Consider the following 24,443-nt stretch of genomic DNA (forward strand, 5'->3'; position numbering starts at 1 on the left):
GCAAAAATGTGCTTTAGCGTTGTAGGATTCAGTGTGTAATCAGGATATTAGCATGTGCTTAGACTTCAGCATACACTTAAATATTTGCCTAAATGGCCTGTTAACATATGAGAACTGAAGAAAAACCCCGACGTATCGAGCTGATGGGAATGTAAATACTTGCAGCCCTGTATCACTGCCTCTTATTCACGGGTGGAATCAGTAAGGTGGTTGCTAAACTGAAAAATCATCAGTACAAGTTCGTGACTTCTAAAACCTCAGCAAAGACCCTGGTGACTCTGAGCCAACAGCTTGAGTGACACACACGCTCAGAATCTGATTTTCAAAAAGACAGTACAAATAGATTGGTATGTGCCTATTGTCAGGGTGTGCTTGTTTAGATTTCTCAATTGGCTCCACATGTGGCAAGCTACAGCACCTAATGTGTATGTGTGTGCCGTGTATACGCCTATATGTGTATATGTACAATTCAGGGATTAGTGCAAGATGACTGAAATTCAGATTGTTATTTGCCTTAGAAAACAACACATATATTGCCATTAAAAAAATAACACAAATATGAAGAGTTTTCTTTAAAGTCTTAATGTTTAGGAAACCCTTAAAGTTCAGAAAATTTAGAATTTGTCCTCAGGCACCAAATCTCCAGCCTTGAGAAAGCTTTTATTTCAGATTTGTAAACTGTCGCTTGGCAGCCTCAATTTTTTTGTGGTATTGGTTAGTTATATTGGGAGGGGGCATAATTTTATTTTAATACAAGTCAGTCTAGCAGGGATTCATGTTTCATGGAATCACAGAATGGTTTGGGTTGGAAGGGACCTTTAAAGTGCATCTAGTCCAACCTCCCTGCAACGAACAGGGACATCTTCAACTAGATCAGGTTGCTCAGAGCCCTGTCCAACCTGACCTTGGACATGTTTGGCCACCAAAACTGTTATTTTTTACTTGTAAATCCTAGTAAATACTGTTAAATATCTTGTCATAAATAAATGTAACCAGGAGAAAGCAATGTCTAAATTAGCTGTAGGTACCTAAGTGGGCCTTGGCACCTTAGTGGAGTTCTCTCGCTGGAATTCTTTTTATTGGCTGAGCTGTAACCAAAACTGATCCTACTGACCTTTGTGTATGTAAGCCACATTCCTGCTGATACGCTTATGTTTACACACACACTTGGTTTGCAATCCTCATTTTAAAACATACCTATTACAATCCTCAAATATATACTATCCTTTATAGCTTCTGGATTCAATGCAATGAGATACATTAGTAATACATAAGTATATATCAGTAATTTATATGCACACTAGAACATGCATTTTTCCGATGCAGAAACAAAACCCTGTTAATAAGGATTATCACTCAAACTTCATTCAACTTGGTACCTGTTAGAAATTCATCATAAAAGGCTTTATGTATCTTGTTAAGAGAATAAATGAGAAGACTTTAACCCAAACTAGGCTTTTTTTTCTCTCTTAGGTACAAAGATGTATAACAGCAAAGTTTCATCTAATACAAGAGAGAGTTCTTTCCTCCTTTATCTTTTCTTCCTTCTGAAGCATTTGCTACGTTTTGTGAATGGCAGGGCAGAGAGGAGGGGAATAAGACAATCAAACCTTGAACAATTACTTTTTTTGGGTTTTGTTACTAGAATGTAACAATATGGGTTAGAATTCCTGGTACATACACCGAGAGGATTGTTTCAGGACACAGCTAGCAATAGATGAATTTCCACCAAGTGAAAGCTAAATACAAGGAAGTCTCGAGACCCCTAATGGCAAGTAAAGGAAAGTGTGAACACACAGCATTCCACAAGGCTAACAGCCTTTAACCACAGGCAAACAAGTTCCCAAATTAAAGTAACATTTGAACAATCTTCCACTTGATATGAGGTGGATGAATGTTTCTTTATGCACAAAAATACAAAATAAGAAATAAGGAAAAGCTGAATAAACCACACTGAACTATAGATATCTGCAACAGGATAATGCAGATTAAATTCTTCCTTTCTGAAAATAGGCATGATGCAAGCTAATGCTGACAGATGATGTCCACATGCACTGTAGGAGCTCTCAAAGCACCGTGCCTGACTTAATTATGGGGCTTGTCAAAGCAGAGGATGTGTGGCTATTCCATCGCTCTTTGCAGGGGATAGCATGCTATTCCTATATGCTGACGCTGCAGCTGGTCTAGGGGGGAGGCTGAAGTACTCATCGCTGGGCAAACCAACGTAGCTGTTACTGCTCATCCCGCAGTGAATATGTGGGGCTTATGCCACTTACAAATGGGGAAGAAAAGACCGGTTTTGTTCCCTCTTCAGTTGACAGCTGCACAAGGGCCACCCACTGGTTCCCTGAACAGAATAGGAACAAGCAAAGCAAGCAGGTGTAGAAGAATGAAGTGTCCATTCTCAGATCCTGAAATGTCAAATCCAGAGGTACATGGGGCAGTGTCACCACTTGGCTGGTCAGTCTCTGGGGTTTTGAGAAACAGAAGCCAACTGGTAAGAGGAAAAAAAAAAAGCAGCAAGGAAAGCAAGAATCCTTTTAAAGAAGAACAACAATAATTTCCTCCTTTTACTTTGGAAGAAACGTAAGAGAATAAAAAGTAAGACCTCTGTTCCTAGTAATGCCACTTTTCCTTATTCTATTTCAAGAGCAGATGACGTAAAGTACATTTCACTTGGTCCTGATTCACATATCTTCTCGTCTCCTGTGTGACACCATCTTCCTTGATGACCTTATCAGAGAGGAGACAAAGGTGAAGCATGTGTTTTTTTAGGGGCTGATGAAAGCTGGATGGGAGGGAGGAACGGCTTCTTTCCAAACTGATCACAGTAAAGCTATGTTCACTGATGAGAACAAAACACAGTTAGTTCTGTGAGTAGAGTATTCATCTGTTGACTGTACAACCAGCCACAGTGGGTTTTTCATCCCCTCCTTCCCCACAGTAATGTTTGGGCATGTCCTTGAATGCTCCTTGGACTTCTTTTTACATGGGCTCAGGTCCTCTGCTAATTTCCTTAGCTTGGTTTTGTTTCGAAAAGTAGCTGAATTCTCCCAAGTACTACCTCCTCACAGTACCAAAACGAAGACGGCATTCACATCTCCTGCAAATCTTGATAATTCAAACATTCATCTTCCATAAATACATGGAAGAATTTTTAATGCTGCTCCTTCAGTTATCATCATCAGGTATATTTAAGCTAATTTGCTTCATGGTGGAAAGGTGATGCAGTATTTTCCCTTGCAACCAGGCATGGAGGCAGTACCACTGGGCATTGCTCTCCTGCCTCCACCATCTTACTTTTTTCCATTCCTCCTTCATAAAACAAGCTCTTGTAAGCCTGAATCTCTCTCAGAAGATTTTGCAAAGGTCTCAGTTTGTCGGTCAGCTGTTAATGATATTTCACAGGCAACTTCTTGAGTGCTGCTGAGTGCTACGTTCAGTGATCTAAATACTTGTTGCAATTAGGTCACAGATATTTCAACCTTGTTTACAAGTCTGAAAGACCATGAGTGATAGGAGAAAATAGCCACAGCCTTGTAAGCTGTAGTGTCTGCATCCTGGCACTAGAGCCAGTTATTCTAAAGCTTTCCGGAAGCTGGATCAGCCTGCACTGTAAGAACAAAGTAAGAAAAATATGAAGGTTTGCATTCTGGAGGGGAAAAAAAGCTTTGCGAGTAAATCCCTTCATTTCTTGTACTCTGTTGCTCCTTATTGTGGGCTTGTTCCTTTCTCCAGACCGGATCTGTGTAGAAATCTGGAGGCAACTTTTAAGAGTTCTAAACTCAGTTTTAATGAGTGTATTTCCAGTAGTACTTGCAACACCCAAACCAGTTAGTAACAAAAGCTCACAAATCCAGTACAATGGACTACTAGGAAAAACAGGACAAAACGCGCAGTAAAACAGGCAAGGGCACTCAAAAAGGCTCTCAAAGAGACTGACAATTCACTGTTTTGGCTTTTTGCTTTCCCAGCTACCTTTTCTGAGGACTTATGCTAGTACTAGATAATGCTAAGAGGGCACCGCTGTATAGAAATTCTGGTTTTAATCATAGAATCATAGACTTGCTGAGGTTGGAAGGGACCTTTAAGATCGTCAAGTCCAACCTTTAACCTACCCTGACAAAAGCCACTTCTAAACCATGTCCCCAAGTGCCCCATCTACCCTTTTTTTAAACACCTCCAGGGATGGTGAATCCACCACCTCCCTGGGCAGCCTATTCCAATGTTTAATAACCCTTTCAGTGAAAAAATGTTTCCTAATATCCAATCTAAACCTCCCCTGACGTAACTTGAACCCATTTCCTCTCGTCCTATCACTTGTCACCAGGGAGAAGAGGTCAGCCCCCATCTCTCTACAGCCTCCTTTCAGGTAGTTGTAGAGGGTGATAAGGTCTCCCCTCAGCCTCCTCTTCTCCAGGCTAAACAACCCCAGCTCCCTCAGTCGTTCCTCATAAGGTTTGTCCTCCAGACCCCTCACCAGCTTTGTAGCCCTTCTCTGGACACGCTCCAACACCTCAATGTCCCTCTTGTAGCGAGGGGCCCAAAACTGAACGCAGTACTCGAGGTGGGGCCTCACCAGTGCCGAGTACAGGGGGATGATCACTTCCCTAGTCCGGCTCACCACACTATTCCTGATACAGGCTAGGATGCTGTTGGCCTTCTTGGCCACCTGGGCACACTGCTGGCTCATATTCAGCCGGCTGTCAACCAACACCCCCAGGTCCTTTTCTGCCGAGCTGCTTTCGAGCCACTCTGCCCCAATCCTGTAGCGCTGCATGGGGTTGTTGTGACCCAAGTGCAGGACCCGGCACTTGGCCTTGTTGAACCTCATACCATTGGTCTCAGCCCATCGGTCCAGCCTGTCCAGATCCCTCTGCAGAGCCAACCTACCCTCAGGCAGATCGACACGCCCGCCCAGTTTAGTGTCATCTGCGAACTTACTGAGGGTGCATTCGATTCCTTCATCCAGATCATTGATAAAGATATTAAAGAGAACCAGCCCCAGCACCGAGCCCTGGGGGACACCACTTGTGACCGGACACCAACCGGATTTAACTCCATTTACCACCACTCTCTGGGCACGGCCATCCAGCCAGTTTTTTACCCAGCGAAGAGTACACCTGTCCAGGCCATGAGCAGCCAGTTTCTCCAGGAGAATGCTGTGGGAAACAGTGTCAAAAGCTTTGCAAAAATCCAAGTAGATAACATCCACAGCTTTTCCCTCGTCCACTAAGTGGGTCACCTTACCATAGAAGGATATTAGGTTTGATAGGCATGACCTGCCCTTCACAAACCCACGCTGCCTGGGCCTGATCACCCTGTTCTCCTGCATGTGCCATGTAATGGCACTGAGGAGGATCTCTTCCATGACCTTCCCAGGCACCGAGGTCAGACTGACTGGTCTGTAGTTCCCCGGATCCTCCTTCCGGCCCTTCTTGTGGATGGGTGTCACATTTGCTAACCTCCAGTCAGCTGGGACCTCCCCGGTTGTCCAGGACTGCTCATAGATGATACAAAGTGGCCTGGCGAGCACTTCTGCCAGCTCTTTCAATACCCCTGGGTGGATCCCATCCGGGCCCATAGATTTGTGCACCTCCAGGTGCTGAAGCAGGTCCCTCACCATTTCCCTTTGGATTGCAGGGGCTTCATTCTGCTCCCCATCCCTGTCTTCTAGCTCAGGGGTCTGGGTACTCAGGGAACAGCTGGTCCTACTGCTGAAGACTGAGGCAAAGACTGCATTAAGTACCTCAGCCTTTTCCTCATCCTTGGTCACTATGTTGCCGGCCCCATCTACTAGAGGACAGAGATAATCCTTAGTCCTCTTCTTATTGCTAATATATTTATAGAAACTTTTTTTGTTGTCCTTGACAACAGAAGCCAGGTTTAGTTCTAGCTGGGCTTTGGCCCTCCTGATTTTTTCCCTACATAGCTTCACTAATCATATGCTCCTTTAAACATTGTCCAAGCATACTGATGGATGGTTGCAAAAATTTGAACAAAAAATAAAATCACTCAGAGCCCAGACTTGATACCATATCACATTTCATTGTTACAGTACTGCAAACAAGAGATTGTTTACTCTTAACTGCTGTAACTGTTCATTATTACTGCCAAGGTTGTTGACATATAAAATTTAGAAGGTGTTTCTGCTATATTTTCACTGATAACATATTCCGTCCTGGAAACGCCTCTTCTCATGCACGCACTTTCAAGATGACAAAGTTTTAAATTTTCCTGTTGTAGTTAAAGCAACACCAGCAGTCAAACCAACTTTACCATTCCATTAGTTACACGTGCAGTGGAAATCACGCCAAGCATGCAAAAATCCACTGACGTTTTACCTGGTGAGGCACGGAAGCGACACTGTCCGGTCATTGGATCATACTCCTGGTTTTCATCAGAGCACAGGCACAGGAAAGAACCATCGACATTTTCACAGAGGGCTTCGCCACATACCCCACTCAGCATTTCACATTCATTCACATCTGAGGAAAAAAGCCAAAATATAAATCATTTCAGACCCATTACTGACAGTTTCTTCTTTTATCTCCTGTATCTGTGCCAATATTGTCTGCCAGACTACAGATGTGATCTCGGGGGAAGGATTAAAAACTCACTAATACCTAAGTGGATTCATAAACAAGTAGTCAGTCCTTTGAAATAAAGGCCTCTGAAAGCCACAGCATAGTTTATAGACTATTGGTGCTGATTAGGTGCTGCTTGTAGACCAGAACACCAGCTTGCTTTCCCCCCACTCCCCCTCCCAGTTTTTTTGGGGGTTGTTTCTCATTTTTAAATGCTTGCTTTTCTTTATACCCTTTTCTTGGGCTTTATGATTCAGACTAATTTCATTTGTTTTCTTAAATACCTATTGTAATCAAACTTCCACTGAATTCAAGGCGCAAAATGAGTATGTCAGAGCGATTCAGACTGCACTATGAAAAGAGAATTTCTCTTTCTCCTCAAAATCCCATGGCACTTTTAAAATGTACTTACATTTTTCTTCATCTTTTGGCTGGATTCCTATCATAAGAAATATGTCTTCTTTGGGGAATGATGCCTGGTGAGGAACCAGAGACTTACCTTTTGCTAGAATTGTTTTGGTAGATAACTGGCATCAAAATTTATAGGAGTATTTTATATTATACAGTGTATACACGAAAAAAACCTAGGCCATTATTTTATGGTGCAGAGTCACTTCACTGGCAACTTGAAACAAAGCTTAGTTTCACACCAGCTTTTGCTTTCTTTTTCTTTCTTTGCTTCATTTGTTTCCATCTGTGAAAAGTCACTGTATGCAAAAATATACACTGGTACGTTGCAAACTAAGCGCTAAATGGCATAAAGAATTTTGTAATAAAACTACTTAATAAATTAGAAAACACATACAAGCACTTCTATAAAACTTCGAACTCCTCCTCTCTGTTTGGTATTCCGTTTAGGTCTCTGTTGCTGGTAAATGTGTTTCATCCTGAGTCTGGCTTGAAGAAATTGCTTAATGAATACCTTTCCTTGATCTGGTATTAATTTTATATTAGAAACTTGTCCTGCCTCAGATGGTTCTCAGGTCCAACCATCACTATTAACAACAGATCTGGAAACCTATTACTCACAAGAGAAATGTGCAGTATTTACACGTTTACAAAAATTTCACATCTCTTCATGATGATAGGTGTCTTTCCTGGAGCTTGAAGCCAATGTTAAAATCTGTTCAAATACGAGGTGCCTAGGGAGGTGTGCCATCTAATTCAGACTGGCGGTACCACATGCCAGACGTTATTTCCTGCAGGGGGTAGTACAGAGTTCTGGTTATTTAGCTAAGAGACTAAACAGATGTGACATTTAAATAGGCTAACATATTAAATTCAATCTATTATGATTTATATTTGTGAATGGTCCTGATGTGCAGAAATAGTGGGTTTTCTTGGGTTTTTTAAAAGAGATAAAATGAGTGGCTCAGCTTATTTGCTGTTGGTTTCCATTCCATCCCAGTAACAGGTTCTCATTAAATGGATACACAGTTAAGCTTCCATCTGGCACACAGTTCAGTGAGTGAAGCACAGCTCAACCTTATTTTGCTAATAATTGGTATAACTTTAACAAAAACTGATCGAAAACAAAAATGTTTTTGTGAAGAAATGCATTTTGCTTATATGCTGCTTTTTGCTCGCTAGAACCTTGCAGGAATGACTACTTGCATCTAAGAACTCACCCGTACACCCTTGCCCATCCTGTGAGTCCTGATACCCTTGGTAACAGAGGCAGCGGTAGGAGCCATCCATATTTTCACAGAAGCCGTGACTGCCACATACTGTGCCATTCTCACATTCATCAACATCTGCAAGGAAGAATTTCAACATCAGACAGGCTGTGTGACAATCATAGGCAGACATTCATGAAGACTGCAAAAAAACAACAGATGGGCCAATTTTGCAAACAGATGCAGCAATGTCCCTCTATACATTGGGAAGGAAAACACAAAGGACAAGAGACAAAAATGTAATGTAAGCACACGTACAGTTTAAGAATTGTTTCAGTGCTAAATTCACAGGAAATACCTTACGTTAGACAACAGCCAGACAACTGGCTCCCATCTCCTTCCCCAAATCTCCCAGTCATACCACAGAATAAGACATAGTTTAAATATCACCATCTCTCTGACTTTCTTACAGATTCTGCCAGTGTAGAACAATCAGTCAACAACGTGTGTGAAACTGAACCCCTGTGCCTATGAGGAGTGGTCAAGAGTATGGCTGCATCCGTTGTGTAGAAGTGCCCCACAGATCTCATTCCGGCTCTCTGCACAGAAGAGAATTTCACAGTGGATGTATGTGTAAGCGGTAAATATCTGTGGACTGAGCCTTCTGGCTTTAATCCTGTAAGTTTACACATATGAATAATCTTACTCAGGTAGGCGAAGTAATTAGAATGCCTGCATGCTTTCTGTACTGGCCCTTTCATTTATAGCTCTCATTTGTGGTTTGCTGGCCTTACAAATTAGAGTCACTGCGTGAGTAAGTCTCTGACTCAGCTGCCCATCAGCCTGTAATGAAGCAGAGCTACTTGTGGCAGAATGTGGTTTATTTTTGTAAGTGTATTACAAGTGCTAGGAATGTATTATTTTTATCTTCACTCAAAGACCTAAAACCCAAGACCCTGACCATCTGTGGTCATTAAAGATGTCACGGGGTGTTTTTCAGGAGGAAGAACTTAACTGAAACTGGGAACCTGCGAGGATACTAGGATTAGTACCTTCTGCCTTCTAAATTCCTCTGCAGTTTGAAGAGGAGAAATTATTGCTATACTTCTTTCCTAGAAATCATTGTGACTGTTAAGTAAGGTTGCTGTCTGCTTGGAATTACCTTCTCTTACATTATAAATGATGAATAAAGTTATTCGCTTTGGATTTATCTGGATACTAGCTACTATCATTAATTCTGCACATTAGAGTAGACCTTCATGTGATGGAGCCTACCATTATTTTTCATCCAGTGAAGGCCTTAGGGCGTCCACTGAACTAAAGGGCTGGTAGGGCTGAATCCTGCATTGCCTCAGAGAGAGCACTGCTTTGAACAGGTGAGGAGCACTGCTGCTCAGTGTCTTTCTGAAAGGAGAGAAGCAGGGCTCAAACACCGTCCCCTCTACTCCTCCAGCTGTTCACAGCTGGATCAAAGATGCACCTCATTCTTCTTGTGACAGCGCTCACCGAGCAAGAACATTTTTACTTTCAAACTGCGTCTTACGCTCAGCTGAACAGGAATTCTTGGTCGCAGCTCCTCAAGCTCCCCAAATTTGACCTGCACATCACCACCATCCACACATTCCCTAACAGGTTACCTGTTGTGCGGCCCTCTTGCTCCTCAAGTGCCCAAATTCATGCACACGTGCTTCTGTCTGCCTCAGGGAGAGGCTTTTTTGCGGTCTTGAAAAGCAGCTTTTCCTATTTGTTGTGGTGGGGGTTTGAACAGGTTTAGAATTGTTTAAGGCCACAAGAGACTATCCACATCGTGTAGCCTGACCTCTTAAATAGATTGAAAAAAATGTCTCTCTGGCAAATTTTCTGAGTAAATTGTGGAATTCTAAAATCTTTTTCAGAAAGGCATCTAATTTCATGTTAGGATGCTTAAGTGATGGAAAACTTAGCTCTTCCTCTACTAAACTGATCCACTGGTTAACAACCTTCAGCTAAAACACAAAATTCATGCAAAACCGGCATGTACTACATACGTGGAAATCTAGGAGACATGAGTGTAATTGATAGTTGTAAAAAAAAAAAAAAGTACTTGCAGATGTAACTGGCAGAATAATTTTTTTTGTTGGTTTTGTCAATAAAGGCTTTAATGCTCTTTATATCTTGATTTATTAAACAAAGGGAAAATGCTGAAGGAATTTATCTTCGAAGGGGTTATATGTACTTGGCAAAGAATACAATAGCTAGTATGTTTATTCTCAAGGAAAATTTGGGTGGTTTCTGCATACTGAACTTATTGAAATCTACCACAAACTCTCCCTAGCAGAATTAATTCAGCAACAAGAGTAAGCAATATATATCTGCATTGAAGACACCGTCAAAGGTGAAAATTCAAGTATTACTTTTGATACCCTTTCTTTTCCAGTCACCTTAATGGCAGAATTATAAAAAGATGCATATGGAGTTACTGGGAGAAAGAAGATACACATTCTTTATGGTAGTGTTTTTTTGGTCCCTCCCTCTTGCTGCTGTGCATTACATCTGCATAATGTATCATATTTTAATTTTTAGTCTCAGATTTTTAGATCATCAGTTTCACATATTTGGTCGAAAAATCTGAAGACACTATACATTATTCAGAAAATCCTTTTAAGTTAAGGGAGGGAATTCGAAATGAGTAAACAATGGTGGATTGACAGCCAGGAATTTAAGACAACAGACAGCAACGCAGCATCTGTATTTTCAGTGTCCAACTATAGTTTAATAACAGAAATTCCTGAGCCACAGGACAGTAACTCTGTTAAAAGCCTAGACAGAAAAGACTACAACTGGGGATTTTAGAATTACCTAAATTACAGTATTTCTCTTACTTAATAGCTAACTGTTAAAGGAAACAGATAGGGGAATGGATCGTGCAGCCGGCTCTAAAGGTAAACTAAGGTCATTGACTGAAAAGCTGCAGAAACAAAACCTGTGATTGTATTGTAGCAAGTGTCCTAATTCAGTCTATAATACAGCCACAGAAGACAGTTTTGTTTTTAAAGAGTACACAGTCTGAACATGACTGGATCTTTCAGTGTATGGGAAATTACAAAGAAAGTCCAAGCACCAAATATTTTTCCTTGTCTAGACAGCTCACTCAAAGGACTCCTGTTTTACAGCCGGAAAGGGCATTTGTTCCTTTAATCACCCTCTAAAGCATGAGGCTTGTAATCGGTGATTCTTTTGCTATTCGGAGACAAAGCAAGGGGAAAAACTAAATATGAAACTAATATATCCTATGTCTATATAGTGACTAAAGCAGTTCTCTGTAATTACGACCTGGTTTAGAATCCATGACTCAGTGCTGCCTGCTTTAATCAAAACTCCTTTGATCTAACATCATCAGGATATGAAGAAAGGCAAAACATGTGCGCTCAAGCACACTCCTCCAGCTCAGTGCCGTGTTCCTGTTTTCTGCCAGCCTGACCAAGATGAAAGCATACTTAACCTCAGGCGTGATATTTAAGTCGCACTGAAATCTACCTACATGGCAAAGTGTCTGAAGATGAACTGATTCCTAGGACCGTTCTGTATCGTGCTTAGGGGAACAGAACGCTGATTCTGAGACTTCCAGGGCTCCCATAATAGCCATACATAAAAATCATTGTAATGAGAAAATTAGAAAAAATGAAATTTGAATAAAGACTTTGGTAATTTAGAGGCAACAATGCTGGATGGCGATTCCAACACTGATCGTACGGGTAAGAAAGAGATTTTCATTTTCCCCTTTGTGTTCTTAATTCTCTGGCAGTGTACAGAGAAGTAGTTGGTGCCCTGAAACATCTCTATCAGCAAATGTGAGAAGTCTGTGATTACTCCCTGTGAAACAAGCAGGTAGCTCACAGGGGCACATTCTGGAGATGCAGACTTGAACCTATGGCAGAAGCCTGAGCTTTCTTACTCCAGCATTTAACCAGAGATTTGGTGAAGCTGTGAAGTTGTCTACTGCATAAAAGTTACCCCTTGTAATGGATAATACTCTGCCCCAAAAGCAGTCCTAGATTTACTGTACCCTTTTCCCAAAGCTGCTTTACGTTCCCTACATGGGCAGAATCCTGGTTGTGATACGTGCTTACAGCAAACATCTACTCTCTTTAAAAAAATCCACTCTTTGGTGGCAGAGGTAACACTTGTGCAACTGTTCACAGCTCTGCTCTTTGCTTCCCTCATTTTCAGACTTCTTAGGTATGCAGTCATCTTAAAATGATGAAAAATGTAGCATCTTTGCGTACAGGTTTGTAAATTATTCTTAATTACAGAATGATCCGTGGATCTTCATGCAAGCATCCAAAAGGCTCAGACGAGTGACTTAGTGGACAAGGAAAGGAGAACAGGATAAAAGACAGTAAGGGAGGGGGAAAGGAAGAAGCAGAGGTTGGAAAGCTCTGGTGGGATGTCCGAGTTTTTCTGGAGTGCCTGTTGAAGCAGGCAGTGAAGCTTCGGGCTTGGGGCAGAGAGGGAAAAGCAAGGGAGCCACTAAGAGACATATGGGATTGGACACAGAGACAGAAGAGGCGCTTGGGGCACAGTATTGACTTAAGCATCAGAGAACCTCTAGCCTGAGTTTTTGCCAACACAGTTGACTAGCAGCCAACTGGGTAAAACGCTGCCTTTACAGGAGCCCCAGAGAGCTCGACAGGGAGCTGGGAGTGCTCCGAGAGCCGCCTGGTCAGAGAGCCTGGCGCAGCCAAATTGCTGAGCCTGGGGCCAGGCAGCAGTGGAATGTCACCGCTACAACAAAAGTTTGTCTACACCTTGGAAGAAGACACAGTCTCCACAGCTGTTCAGTTTACTTTGGCCAATGGCCATAAAAACTCCATACCAGAGCTGAACCACATGGGGTTCTTAAATGTTTTATGTTGTTGTTGTTTCTGACTTTTAAAAAAAGACGAGTCAAACTCATACAAAAACAGTCTGGAGATATGGAAAATCTGCTCCCCAGGTACAGAGAGGCGTCTGAATCCAGCAAATCCTCAGGTTCTTTCTCTGATGGTATAAACAGTTATTCTCACTCACTTAACTAGAAGTAAATTCACAGAGACACCCAGTGTAAAGAACAGTAGCTCCTGCGGCTGGAAGCCACATCCTTTCTCAGTACCTGGAATGTCATACGTTCCTTTTGTTTCTGATGCTTTTGTTATGTCTTGCCTTTTTGCAGGAAACTGACACCACTACAAATATTAACACAGATGCCATCAGTGCTCCCTTTAAATGATTTTTTTCAACTCTAGAATTGCTTTTATTAAAATGACAGACTGGAGAAACTAATTGTTGTAGAAAAGGAGTGCTGCTGCTTCAGAAGACTAGAAGTACCCTTGCTCCGCCAAGTTATTAAACTACTTTTCCAAGTGCGGAATATAAAGTCTGATCTGTATTCCATACACACCACCAATTACTTGTGAAGCACGCTCAACTGGTTTTGTACTTGTTGTTTTATTCTTCATTAAAAAGTTCCAAAACTACTCACAATCCTGGAAATAAGATCTTGTGATTTCATCCTTTTCTATTTAGTAAAAGTTTGGCTTTTTTGTTCTAATGGAGATTAGCTTTCTACTACTTCTTCATATGTGATGGTAACCCTTCCCTGCGAACTGTGCTACTTTATTAACTGTCAAAGATACAGACAGAGGGGCTCATTGTTTCAGATACATCCCCTAAAATTAGATGACGACAACAACTTTTTTTTTTTTTTCCCAAGTTTTGTTTCTATTCAGTTCTGCCTTTTTGAATTTCTGAGAGTTTGATTTCACAAAGTTAATAAGTGTTCTTCTAACTTTGGTTTGGAATAAAGTGTTTGGTTTCTGCTAAGAGCAGTCTGCATTCTTCTCTGACCACTTTTTTTTCTTTTTTTAGCTATATTCAACAGTGAAGCAAAACACCTGCTACTAGTTTTCTTGCAGAGAAATCAAAGATATTTAACCGTATCCTTCCTAAACACTGGGTGAAATGCATACATGCTGCCAAAAGAGTCCATGAACATGCTTTGGAATTATCCCCATTACTTGATATCACAAAATACTCCCTTGTCCTTCAATCACTGTAGTTATTCAGATCTGCTCTCTCTAGCATGCTTGACCAGGCTTTTGTCTTGGCAGCAAGAGAATGTTTCTTTCAACTTGTGCCACGATTACAAAATAAAGTCAATGTTTCGAGAGGAAACACCACCAAAAATACTGCAGGATTTAAGTTATCAATAATAATTAAAGCACAAATAGTGTGTTTGACGTCATGATATATCTAAATATACAGCACTTATTCCCTTACATCAGCGTAACGGTATTCTTGCCAATAGTGTATTTAGTTTCATTAGACATTATATTACTAACTATATGGCAGGTTATATGCCAGCTCAAATAATAATGCTGTAATGCTCTTTTTCCTCTGGTGAAAGTAGGGGAAGTAAATGCAACAGTCAGACAGAAGTGTTAATACATCTCCTCCACTGAAGGATGGACCTTTTCACTATCCCTAAGTGAACTATGAGAAGAGCTGGCCCATGAAAATCATTCACACATGGATTTACTGGCCTATAATTGGGATTGAGAACAGCTTGCTTGCTTCTTGGATGCTTGAGATCCACTACCCATAGGTTTTAACATCACAAGCTATCATCTGGCCAGTGCTTCACCTCTGCATGCATCTTGCTGAGCTGCTACCATATAACTTTTTCCCCTACTGAATTATTACTTCCCCCACAAGGCTTCTTGTCTTGAATAGTTCTCTCATCCATAAGAACACCCATTCTTCATCTAGGTAGGGAATTTTTGTTTTCTGTCAGCATCACTGACTACACACAGCCACATTTCTTCTTGGTATCATTGAGCACAAGTCTCCTGTTTCAAATTCAGTGCAGAAAAGCCACATCACTAGTTCTCCTGCTAGTGCTTGTGTTCCATTAGCAACAGGATATATACTTATGCTATAACAAAATAAAAACCCTAGTTATACCTAAATTCTAGGCTCCTGGTTGATGTTTCTCACCAGTGTTATTACTGGAGCAGCTTTTAAAACCTTATATGAAAGATGCCTGTATAAGCATACCTGCATATGTAAGCTGGCTTGAGAACTGTAAATATCTAATTACCACCATTTACTCCATTTCTGCCCTTTCAAAATGTCTGAGGTTCTATCATAGATAGCATTTTACTACGATTTCTCACTGGAGTTACTTCTGTTGTATGGAGGCTTCATCTGCATCTTTTTTTTAAAAAAAAAATCCCCAAACTCTTGACAAGCAAAGTTCTGTTGTCTCACACACAGCAATGAGAACATGAGGCAGCTCAGGCTTGCTGCTAATGCACTTAAGAATATTTAAACTAAATAATCCTAAAAATTCATGGTAGAAGGGCTACCCACTTGAAACTTAGCAGAAGCCTAAATTCCACACTTGCTTTACATGCATTTTATATATATTTATTCCCTCCACCCTTGCTACAAGATGGAAATAACTTCCCATCTATGAATAGGTTTCATATTATGACAGATGTCCACTGGTTTCATATATCTTATAATCAGAACATCGTTCCCTCCTTTGCCATCATTTCCCATAGTTTAGTATTCTTTCTTTTTCACCAATTTCTTTTGTTCAAAAAAATGTAATCTAATGTTAAGATAGCAAAATTATTAAAAATCAAGGAAAGTAAACCACACCTGCTAACAAACATAACTCCATTACGTTGCCCATTTTGTACGTTTCCTGTTTTACTTCTTATGATTCGAACAGCAGCGCAGCACACTGCATTTACGAGAAAAAGAACAAAGGGCCCTTAGGTGAGAGATTGCAGAGTCAATAGTGGGTATTAGACCCAAACTGATTGCTTTTCTCGCCCAACAGCAAATCAATGGGAATGCATTATTGTGACTTCTCTCACCTTCACATGTCCGGCCATCTGTAGACACAGAAAAGCCCCGCTCACATATGCACTGGTAGGAACCAGCCGTGTTTAGACACTCCCCATGAGGTGAACAGAGGTCAGATCTCTCACATTCGTTGATATCTGAAAACACAGAGACATTAACAGCTTTGCAAATCATCATATCCTTAATATTAAGCCTAGGTTCCATTAGTCTTAAAAGTAGCTTTTATTTCCACCACGTATGTAAACGGGCTCATTTTCCAGAGTAACGAAATCTTCTGGAATCATTCTTAAACTCTGTATAGGCATCGGCATGTTCTGCTGCATCATACTCTCATTGTATCACTCTCTGTGATGAGGATAAGGAGGTGAGAATGACTTGTGAGATACCAGTGTAAGCTCCATACTAGCCAACAATTTCTTCTGCGTTAGGGGAATTCTCAGATGGCTCCATCTCACTGCTGCTTGATTGCTGCACGCTGGTCAACTTGTGCATCTGGCTCCATGTGTTACCAGCAGGTCTGGAGCTGCATCCTTCCCAGTAAGTTGATTATATATAATTTGAAGCCAAATGCTCTTTTTTGCTGATGGGGAATGGGAATGGTACCAAATGGTTGCTATGTAAGAGTTTGTCATCATTGCTTTTCTTTTTTAATTTAGAAAGCATTTTTCAAACACTGCCTTTCAAACTTACTTTTGAATTTGAAAAACAAGTACTTCTTTCTGATTGATGTCTCATCTTATCAACAAAACCTGCCACCTGCCTTAAGGACTGCATTCATTGATTCAGGTGGTACCACTTTTATGTGAATTACCATTCACATTGTAATTGTACTTTTGTATTTTGCTTTACAGGAACCTGTTAATAAGTTTTCAATACCATGCTGAGATCAAACCAAATTTAGAAACAAAATTTACACTAGGCTCATTCATCCGTCATCACAGATACTAGAATTTCTTATTCTTAATGGTGTCTTTCATTGCTTAGATTCCGGCCATTGTTACAGCCATACAATACATTGAAGTAGATAGTAATTTTAATAGACTAGAGAAATTATGATTTCAGTACCATTATTTCAAGACCCATGACATCTATTATAGAATTTTCTTTAGACCTAGACCAATTCTATCCTGTGTGTAAACCTTCTAGGTCAGTGTCACACTTTCTAATCTTTTGGACTCTTTTCAACTTTGCTTCTTATCAAAATGCATGTTCCTAATTTCTAGTCTAGGCCAGACTCAACTTGCAGACACCACATTCTGTGTCAGTATTCATTGTATCATTGTATCAAATCTAATAAAGCACTTCTATATGGTGAATGCAATATTTTCTGAATTAGAAAGCAGTCCCATATAATACCCAGAACTTCTACAGGGAATTTACTGTTGGTTGCACAAGATCTTCAACACAGATCAGCTCGAATATTGTCTCCCAGCTCAAGTCTAAACTGTGCATGAGAGAGCAGCCAAAGCAAAATCCAGTCTCCTGGTTCTCCAGGCATTTGGAGCACGAACGCATTATCACTTTCCAGCTCTAATACTGTGGTTCTCGTCTCATAAAAACGGATGGCAAAAAAGAGTCGTGAGGCATGTCTGGGTGTTGTGCCAACATGGAGTCGGGATCATTCAGAACTAAAGGCTGGGAAGTATTTTTCTGGGTTTGGCAATGCTGACTCAGCCTCAGATAACACATTCTCTTCCTCCCCACTCATCCTCCACAAAGCACTGCAAGTGTTTTAGAGGTGAGGGAGGTTTACCTAATGAGACTTGACACTAACTTTCTGTGAATCACAGATTCACAAACAGAAGGTCCTATCAAAATAAACGTTCCCAGGATTTGGGAAACTTCAGCAGTGTATCTCTGTTAGTTCTAATATAGATTCTCTTTCAAGTTACGAAAGGCTGAGATTTCAGCCTCCTGAAATACACGAGACGAGTAAGAAAGTACTACAAGTGATAAATAAAATGAGTTTCTGTTCCTTAGCGTGATCTGTGACTATCACAAGTTATGCTTATAAACTTGCACATTTATAATAATGATCCAGGTATTTTTTATAGCTATTTCATACCTTGGCATCCTCTATTCGCTATCTGCTGGAAACCCTCTGGACAAGTGCATTTGTAAGACCCGTCAGTATTCATGCAGTTTCCTCCATGGCAAACATCACTGTCTTGAAGGCATTCATCAACATCTGAAATAAAAATGTAACGGAATTATTAGACGATGTAAAAACTGATGAAACTTTTAATAGTGATACTTTAATACTAACATAGTGACTTGAAACTACAATGTCATTTAATAACTGGGTGGGAGGGGTAGAGAAATTAAGTTTACTACACTTTAGAATGTCCTTTTAATTATTTTCATCTTATCAAACGTCTTGTATTTCTAGAGAGCTTTAAAATTTGAGTTTGTGTCATTTACTCTTAGCAAGCATGTCTAATATGTGCCACCTGCACCTCCAATGAAAGTTATCCTAACAGACATTGATACCAATCTCTCTCCTACTGTAATGGTGACTGTGGTGTTACAATAGTACAATTAACAAGAAAATCCACGCAGCTGTACATTTAGAAGACAGACACAAAAAATACCCGCTAATGCAAATTTGTGGTTTGCAATATGCATCTTTAGACATGTTTAGGCCGCTACACACAGATTCCTGAGCCGGAAGTGACCTGACTCAGACGTCGCCCGGAGCACGGGCAAGCCCAAGCACAGCTGGTTCCACACCACACCAGCCGTGCCTGCGGAGACTGCTCACAAAACAACCGCGGGGACGGGAGGCTCGTAGGACAGGCACCACACTGTGCGTGCTGCTGCGCTAACGGTTGCTTTTTCAGAAGCAGTTCGTGTGACACAACACAGCCACTTCACAGGCTCAGCAGCTTGGTCACAGAGCTGAAGAGCTGCTTCTGCTCAGTGCTGCACTCAAGCCATAAATCCAGCCCCAGAGTAAGGGCATGCAGGGTCCAGCTTCCAGCTGCCTTTACACCACGTTCCGAGCTCCGAGCCTCAGGCTTGTAGACTCTGTCCTAGTGCCTTGGCATCCACGGCATAAAAATGCTGGCTGACACATAGCAGGGCAAGTTTTGGGACACAAACTAGATACAAAACTATTAAAGAACAAGACACCGGCATTGTCTCCACCTAAAGTCTTTTCTTCCCCAGAGGAAACAGAGCACAGCTGCTGTGGGTACAGGATTAACTCAGCAAGTGCTGGCATTCCAGTGATATCGTACAGTTTTGTTTCACTACAGCTCAAGATCACAAAGTATTTCATAACAGTGCCTCTCGTTTTAAAAGAAAACAGAAAATAAGAGAGTCAAGTAAAAGAAGCATCTCATAAGCAACTTTCCCCTGCCTCCACAGTGCCCTACCTCATAATTCACTGAGTCTATTGCTCTGATAATGCAGATAGTTTCCTTTGAAAAACAGTTATCAAAGACTTTTTCCACTGCCTTTAATTATTCTGATTTCTTCAGCATGGATTTTAGCTGATTAGAATTGTAACCTTTTCCTGTGTTGCAGGAATGAATAACAATTCTAATTAAAAAAGAGGACATGACCTCATTTCTACACTTATCTCTGGAAAGCCCACACTATATCAGAGTGCAACTACCCTTGGGATTTAATCTATTTGATAAAAATAAGAAATAGGGATAGCTTTCTTACATAAATGAATGTTATTACAGATAAAACTGCACTTAATGCTGACAACGTGGTGACCTTTTGATAACCATATTTTATAATAATTTTCAACTGAGAAATAAATTGTGGTTTATTTAAAACAGCAATTAATTTTGAGTAGGAGCATGAGAAAAAATGAACGACTCCCTTGTGCTGAGTTAATGCCAAGTCTCACAACGAGAATGTGTCTTCTGCCAAATTCAGTCGAAATGCATTATTTTCCATATAGGACGCAAACCTCCCCTTCTCTGATGCAACACTTCACAGGTCCTATGGTTGCTGCATAAGAATCTCCAGAAAAATCAGAGACAGTAACTCATGCTTGAGATGTTCAGTGCTTTTTACCACCCTTCACACATGCATGTCTTGAGCATTTCGGCTAGCAAAAGCTCCGAAGGTTCCTAGAAGAAAAATGGAGCCTCCTATGCTTCAAACACTCTTTTCCAGTAACCCGAGTTCTTTGGGATGTACAGTCTATATGTAAGTTCAGGATGGTGCATATTCATACTCCCTGTCAGCCGAGACAAGGCCAATACTTTTTACCCGCAGGTGTGCTCACACTTTGTGTTCCCTCATATTCAGAGCAACACAGAGCAGAACGTATCAATGTCACTTCATCTCAAGAACAAGATGCCAAATGAGAGAGTAAAGCAGAAAAAGAATAGACATGCATGTGGTCATGCATCTTGAAGTCCTCTGCCTGCTAGGAAGTAACCTCCTTTTCTATCTTCAAGTGGAAGGTTGTGCATGCAGCCCACCTGTGGATGGTCATGTACTTTCAGACTACTAATTTCCAAGAAGATAATAGCAAGTCTCTCAAGGTACTGCAGAAGGGAAAAGTTCTTCAGCCTTGGATAACAGGGTATAGAGGCATTTACAATAGGAATGGACACACGGATTATTGCTCTCAGACAGAACTGAAGGTTCAGTCCAGCTTTCTCATTTTCTGAAGAGTTCAGTGCAAGGATGCATACAGAGCATGTATACTGCATGTATACACCAGTGTATAGAACAATTATATGCAAATTACCTCTATTCTTAAACAACTGAATACTGCACGAAGACTTCCAGACAAAAACTTCAGCCAGAGAGTTGCAAAAAGCACAGCTGAAAATGAGCACAGCATTATTACGCCAAATTCTGCAATACCCCTAGAAGTTTGCACAAGTGTATAATGATCAAATGGTCAAACTGCTTCTTGAGCTGCTACATTTCTAAGAAAACTTCTGAAGTAGAGGAAATCTTTATTGAATAAACAAGCACATTTCTTACAAGCGATTTGCCAATCACATTGGCTTTACAGCCTGATACAGTTTTGGGTATATTCTGACATGACAAATGTCCACCCCTGAGTCTTGGAGAAACTGGATGGGATTTGAACCATTCTGTTCAAATGAGAACATTCCGGTAAATAGGCTAATCTGAAAATCACAGGCCATCATGTGGAGAAATGTTGGATGTCTTCTCAAAGCTATCTTCTCTTTATGGAAGTTCTGCCCTACTGCGCCCGTCTGCACAAATCTGGCTGAACTAACAGTCAGGAGGAAAGCCATTTTCACGAAGATGGGAACGTGGCTGTGAGGCTGAGGACCTCCGCTGATATGAAAAGAACGTGAGATTTAAACCTGCAATCAACCGAACTCCCCAAGTGTGCACTGAATACTTTAAGGAGCCTTCAAAAATACTTACATCACAAGGTGAGGAAAAACAAGAGAGGTGAATGTATAGCCAATAAAGCAGTTGCATAAAGCATTCTTACTGACAGCAGAACAAGCAGAGTCTGTTCAGGCTTAGTTTCCAAGGTGTAAAAAGCAGTCCGTAATACTCTGTACTTCAGAAAATAGAGAAAAGATATAATGCAAGCACAGAATAGTTTTTTCCACTGAAGAGATGAACAGATTTTGTGCAGAACTTGAAATATTCATGAGAATCTTCAGTGAACAAACTGTCTCTACAGAAATAAACCACTCTCTTGCTGGGTAGAGAAGCTATAGATTTGGTTACAGACTCTTGCAAATGAGACAAAGATGCTGGGAAAGGAACAGCTTTACTCTTTTTCCTGGTATGATCGAATTCCTCTTCTTTTGCCTTGAGAGCCTCTGAAATTGTTTTTTCTTGAAATTTGCCCTTGAACAGAATCAAGGAAGAGATGAAGATAAATCATGGACCTGTCCTGACAGGCCATTGCATAGTGATGGAGAGCAGCAGCCGTTACTGTGACTTCTTGGGCTATATGAAATGCACCAAAGCTGCCTGAAGAGAAGTTCTGGAAAACATTTGGTCCTCAACTACAATGGATTTAAATTAATTTCTAGATTTCATTTGCTCTTCACTACAAGATGGTTTAACTCACCATTTCATATGCTCACACTCTACTAACAGCATTTACTAATTCAAAATCTTTCTCTGCAGATTGGTTTGTAAGGCGTCTCGCTGAAGGAACCAAAACGATTGAAACGGTTATGCGTCCCACTCTCTCACCATCTCCCTCTCTGCTATGCAGAAGAAAGAAAGAACCTCTTCTTGTTTAAGGTGGACAAGGTAAGATCTTATAAATTAAATTGCAGCAATAGAAGACTACCATCACACATTTGGAAAAAAGGAAGTCTAACACAGGGACAGCAAAGCACTGGCACAGGCTGCTTGAAGAGATGATTGGAATCTCATCTGCTGAAGCCTATTCAGGGCAGGTTAGATGAGTACCAGTCAGGAACACCACCATATGGTCTCTTCTGCCTTTGAGAGGCAGGATGGAGCAGTGATCCCTTCCACCAAATTTTTCTTTGATTCTTGACACAGTATCTCTGCATCTGTTGCAACTTAACGACAATCTTGAAGCCAGATGAGAACAAAATTCTTTGACACAAGTTTCTAGTGCCTTGCACCATCAGCCAACACTTCCTGAAGCTGATGGAAGTGATGCTGGTATTCACCAGGAACTCTGAGAAGATCTTGCTAAGTTATTCTATGACCAGATTCTCCAACCAGGTCAGTACCAAAGAGTATCAGTGCGCTAAGGAGATTTTATAATGTGTCCTTTATTCCTTGTTGATGAGAACTTTAACAGATGCTGTCACTCATTAAATGTGGACAGTCCAGTTATCATCATTGCTGATGAAGTCTGGTCTGATATTACAGGTTTGTCTTGAGAAGACAGCATCTGGTTGGCTCAGGGGGAACTGCTCTTCTGCCTGGATCACTTCAAGAGGAGGATTACTGACCTATTGCTGTGCGTGAGAGGGTGGGAACTGCCTCCTAGAGCGCTGTGTGGAGGATAACCTACCAGCAGAACACTATTAGGTAAAACGGCAGTATGGAGCTGTGTCTTCCATGGTATCGGCAGCTACAGAAAGCACACTAGAGACCAGAAAGTTTTTATGTGCTAATACCACAATGTACGGTGAGACCTTAACTGAGAGATTTTTTCCCCCCCTAGGGTAAGATAAGGAAGGAACTGAGGTACAGTCTTTTCTGGAGCTTGCTAGTAAGTAATCTTACATGCTGTAAGTGATCATGAGTAGTGCACCAGACGTACCATACCAGGTGGTATAGCCAACGATGAATAAGAGGGAGTAGCTTTGAAGTAATTCATTAGAAAAAAATCTGTTTGCCAATTACTGGCCAATTAAAGTGTTCTACCTCAGAGATAACAGAATTTTTCTGTTTTCTATAACACAGCATTTCTCCCTACATTTACCATACATCTTTCACCTCTTATTTTTGTTTTTACAAGCTCAGTATGTACACTACCTTCTGGGACAGTGAAAGCTGTGAGCTCCAGCAGATCCCCCTGGAGCTCATCTTATACTACGTATTTTCTCCTGCCAGTGCACATGTGGGATTGTGGTGGCTGGCTACAGGTTCCCAAAACCAGCTGGAGAAGTTTTAACTTAGCAGGCCCCCATGTGAACAGCATATACTGGCAGAAGCTTTTGTAATACAGAACGTCTGTGTCAGAATTTGAGCAACAATGTTTAGAAAGGCTTAATTGTTTTTGGTAACACGTTGGAAACACGTGTGCTGATTTCTTGTATGTGGAAAGATGACAGAGGCTATTTCTAAGAATCCATTAAATACGTGGCTCTTTAGGTGGGGACTGTTGAATGGTTGACAGTTAAGTATTGAGAAAGAAAGAGGAGCAACATATCCTTCTGCCCTGTTCCCAAAAGAGTTCATGCCTATAGCTGAAACAGTCAAGGTCTTATTGAAAAAAATAAATCAGTAGCTTAAGTCTACAAGCTTACCTTCACACTGATCTCCAGCAGATGATAATGTGTAGCCTTGGCTACAAATACATCTGAAAGATCCTTCTGTGTTCCTGCAGCGTCCATTCGTACAGAGTGATCGGTGCTGGCATTCGTCTATATCTGTAGCAGAAGAGACAGTGAAAACATAACACATCTTAAAATGCCAATTACTAATCAAATGGTGCAATAACCAATTCTGAACAAAACAATGAAGCAGAACGTCAATATCCAGTACTGCTTCTCTTGGTCTTACATATTAACAAATTCAGACAGACAACATAACGCACAAAAATATATGACTTGAGATGACTACATTCAGCATTCTCTCCTGTAGTGTCAATATAACCCTCAATGCACAAACGGGTACACACAGACCTACAAATACACACATGCTGCTTGAGAGCTGCTTTTGT

At 40.9% G+C, this 24,443-nt stretch overlaps 1 protein-coding gene across 8 annotated transcripts in view; it reads right to left on the reverse strand.

The window, feature by feature from the left end:
- LTBP1 (latent transforming growth factor beta binding protein 1) overlaps window positions 1–24,443 on the reverse strand; it is a 202,061-nt gene that overhangs the window by 29,268 nt on the left and 148,350 nt on the right. For all 8 annotated transcript variants that reach the window (XM_054196709.1, XM_054196705.1, XM_054196708.1 and 5 more), the window contains 5 exons: window positions 24,028–24,150; window positions 18,162–18,284; window positions 16,108–16,233; window positions 8,216–8,341; window positions 6,345–6,488 (listed from right to left, as the gene is read on the reverse strand). In XM_054196709.1, the coding sequence (XP_054052684.1) occupies window positions 6,345–6,488; window positions 8,216–8,341; window positions 16,108–16,233; window positions 18,162–18,284; window positions 24,028–24,150 (642 nt within the window). The remainder of the gene's footprint in view (window positions 1–6,344; window positions 6,489–8,215; window positions 8,342–16,107; window positions 16,234–18,161; window positions 18,285–24,027; window positions 24,151–24,443) is intronic.

This window comes from Rissa tridactyla, chromosome 3, assembly GCF_028500815.1.
Source record: "Rissa tridactyla isolate bRisTri1 chromosome 3, bRisTri1.patW.cur.20221130, whole genome shotgun sequence".
Lineage (NCBI taxonomy): Eukaryota > Metazoa > Chordata > Aves > Charadriiformes > Laridae > Rissa > Rissa tridactyla.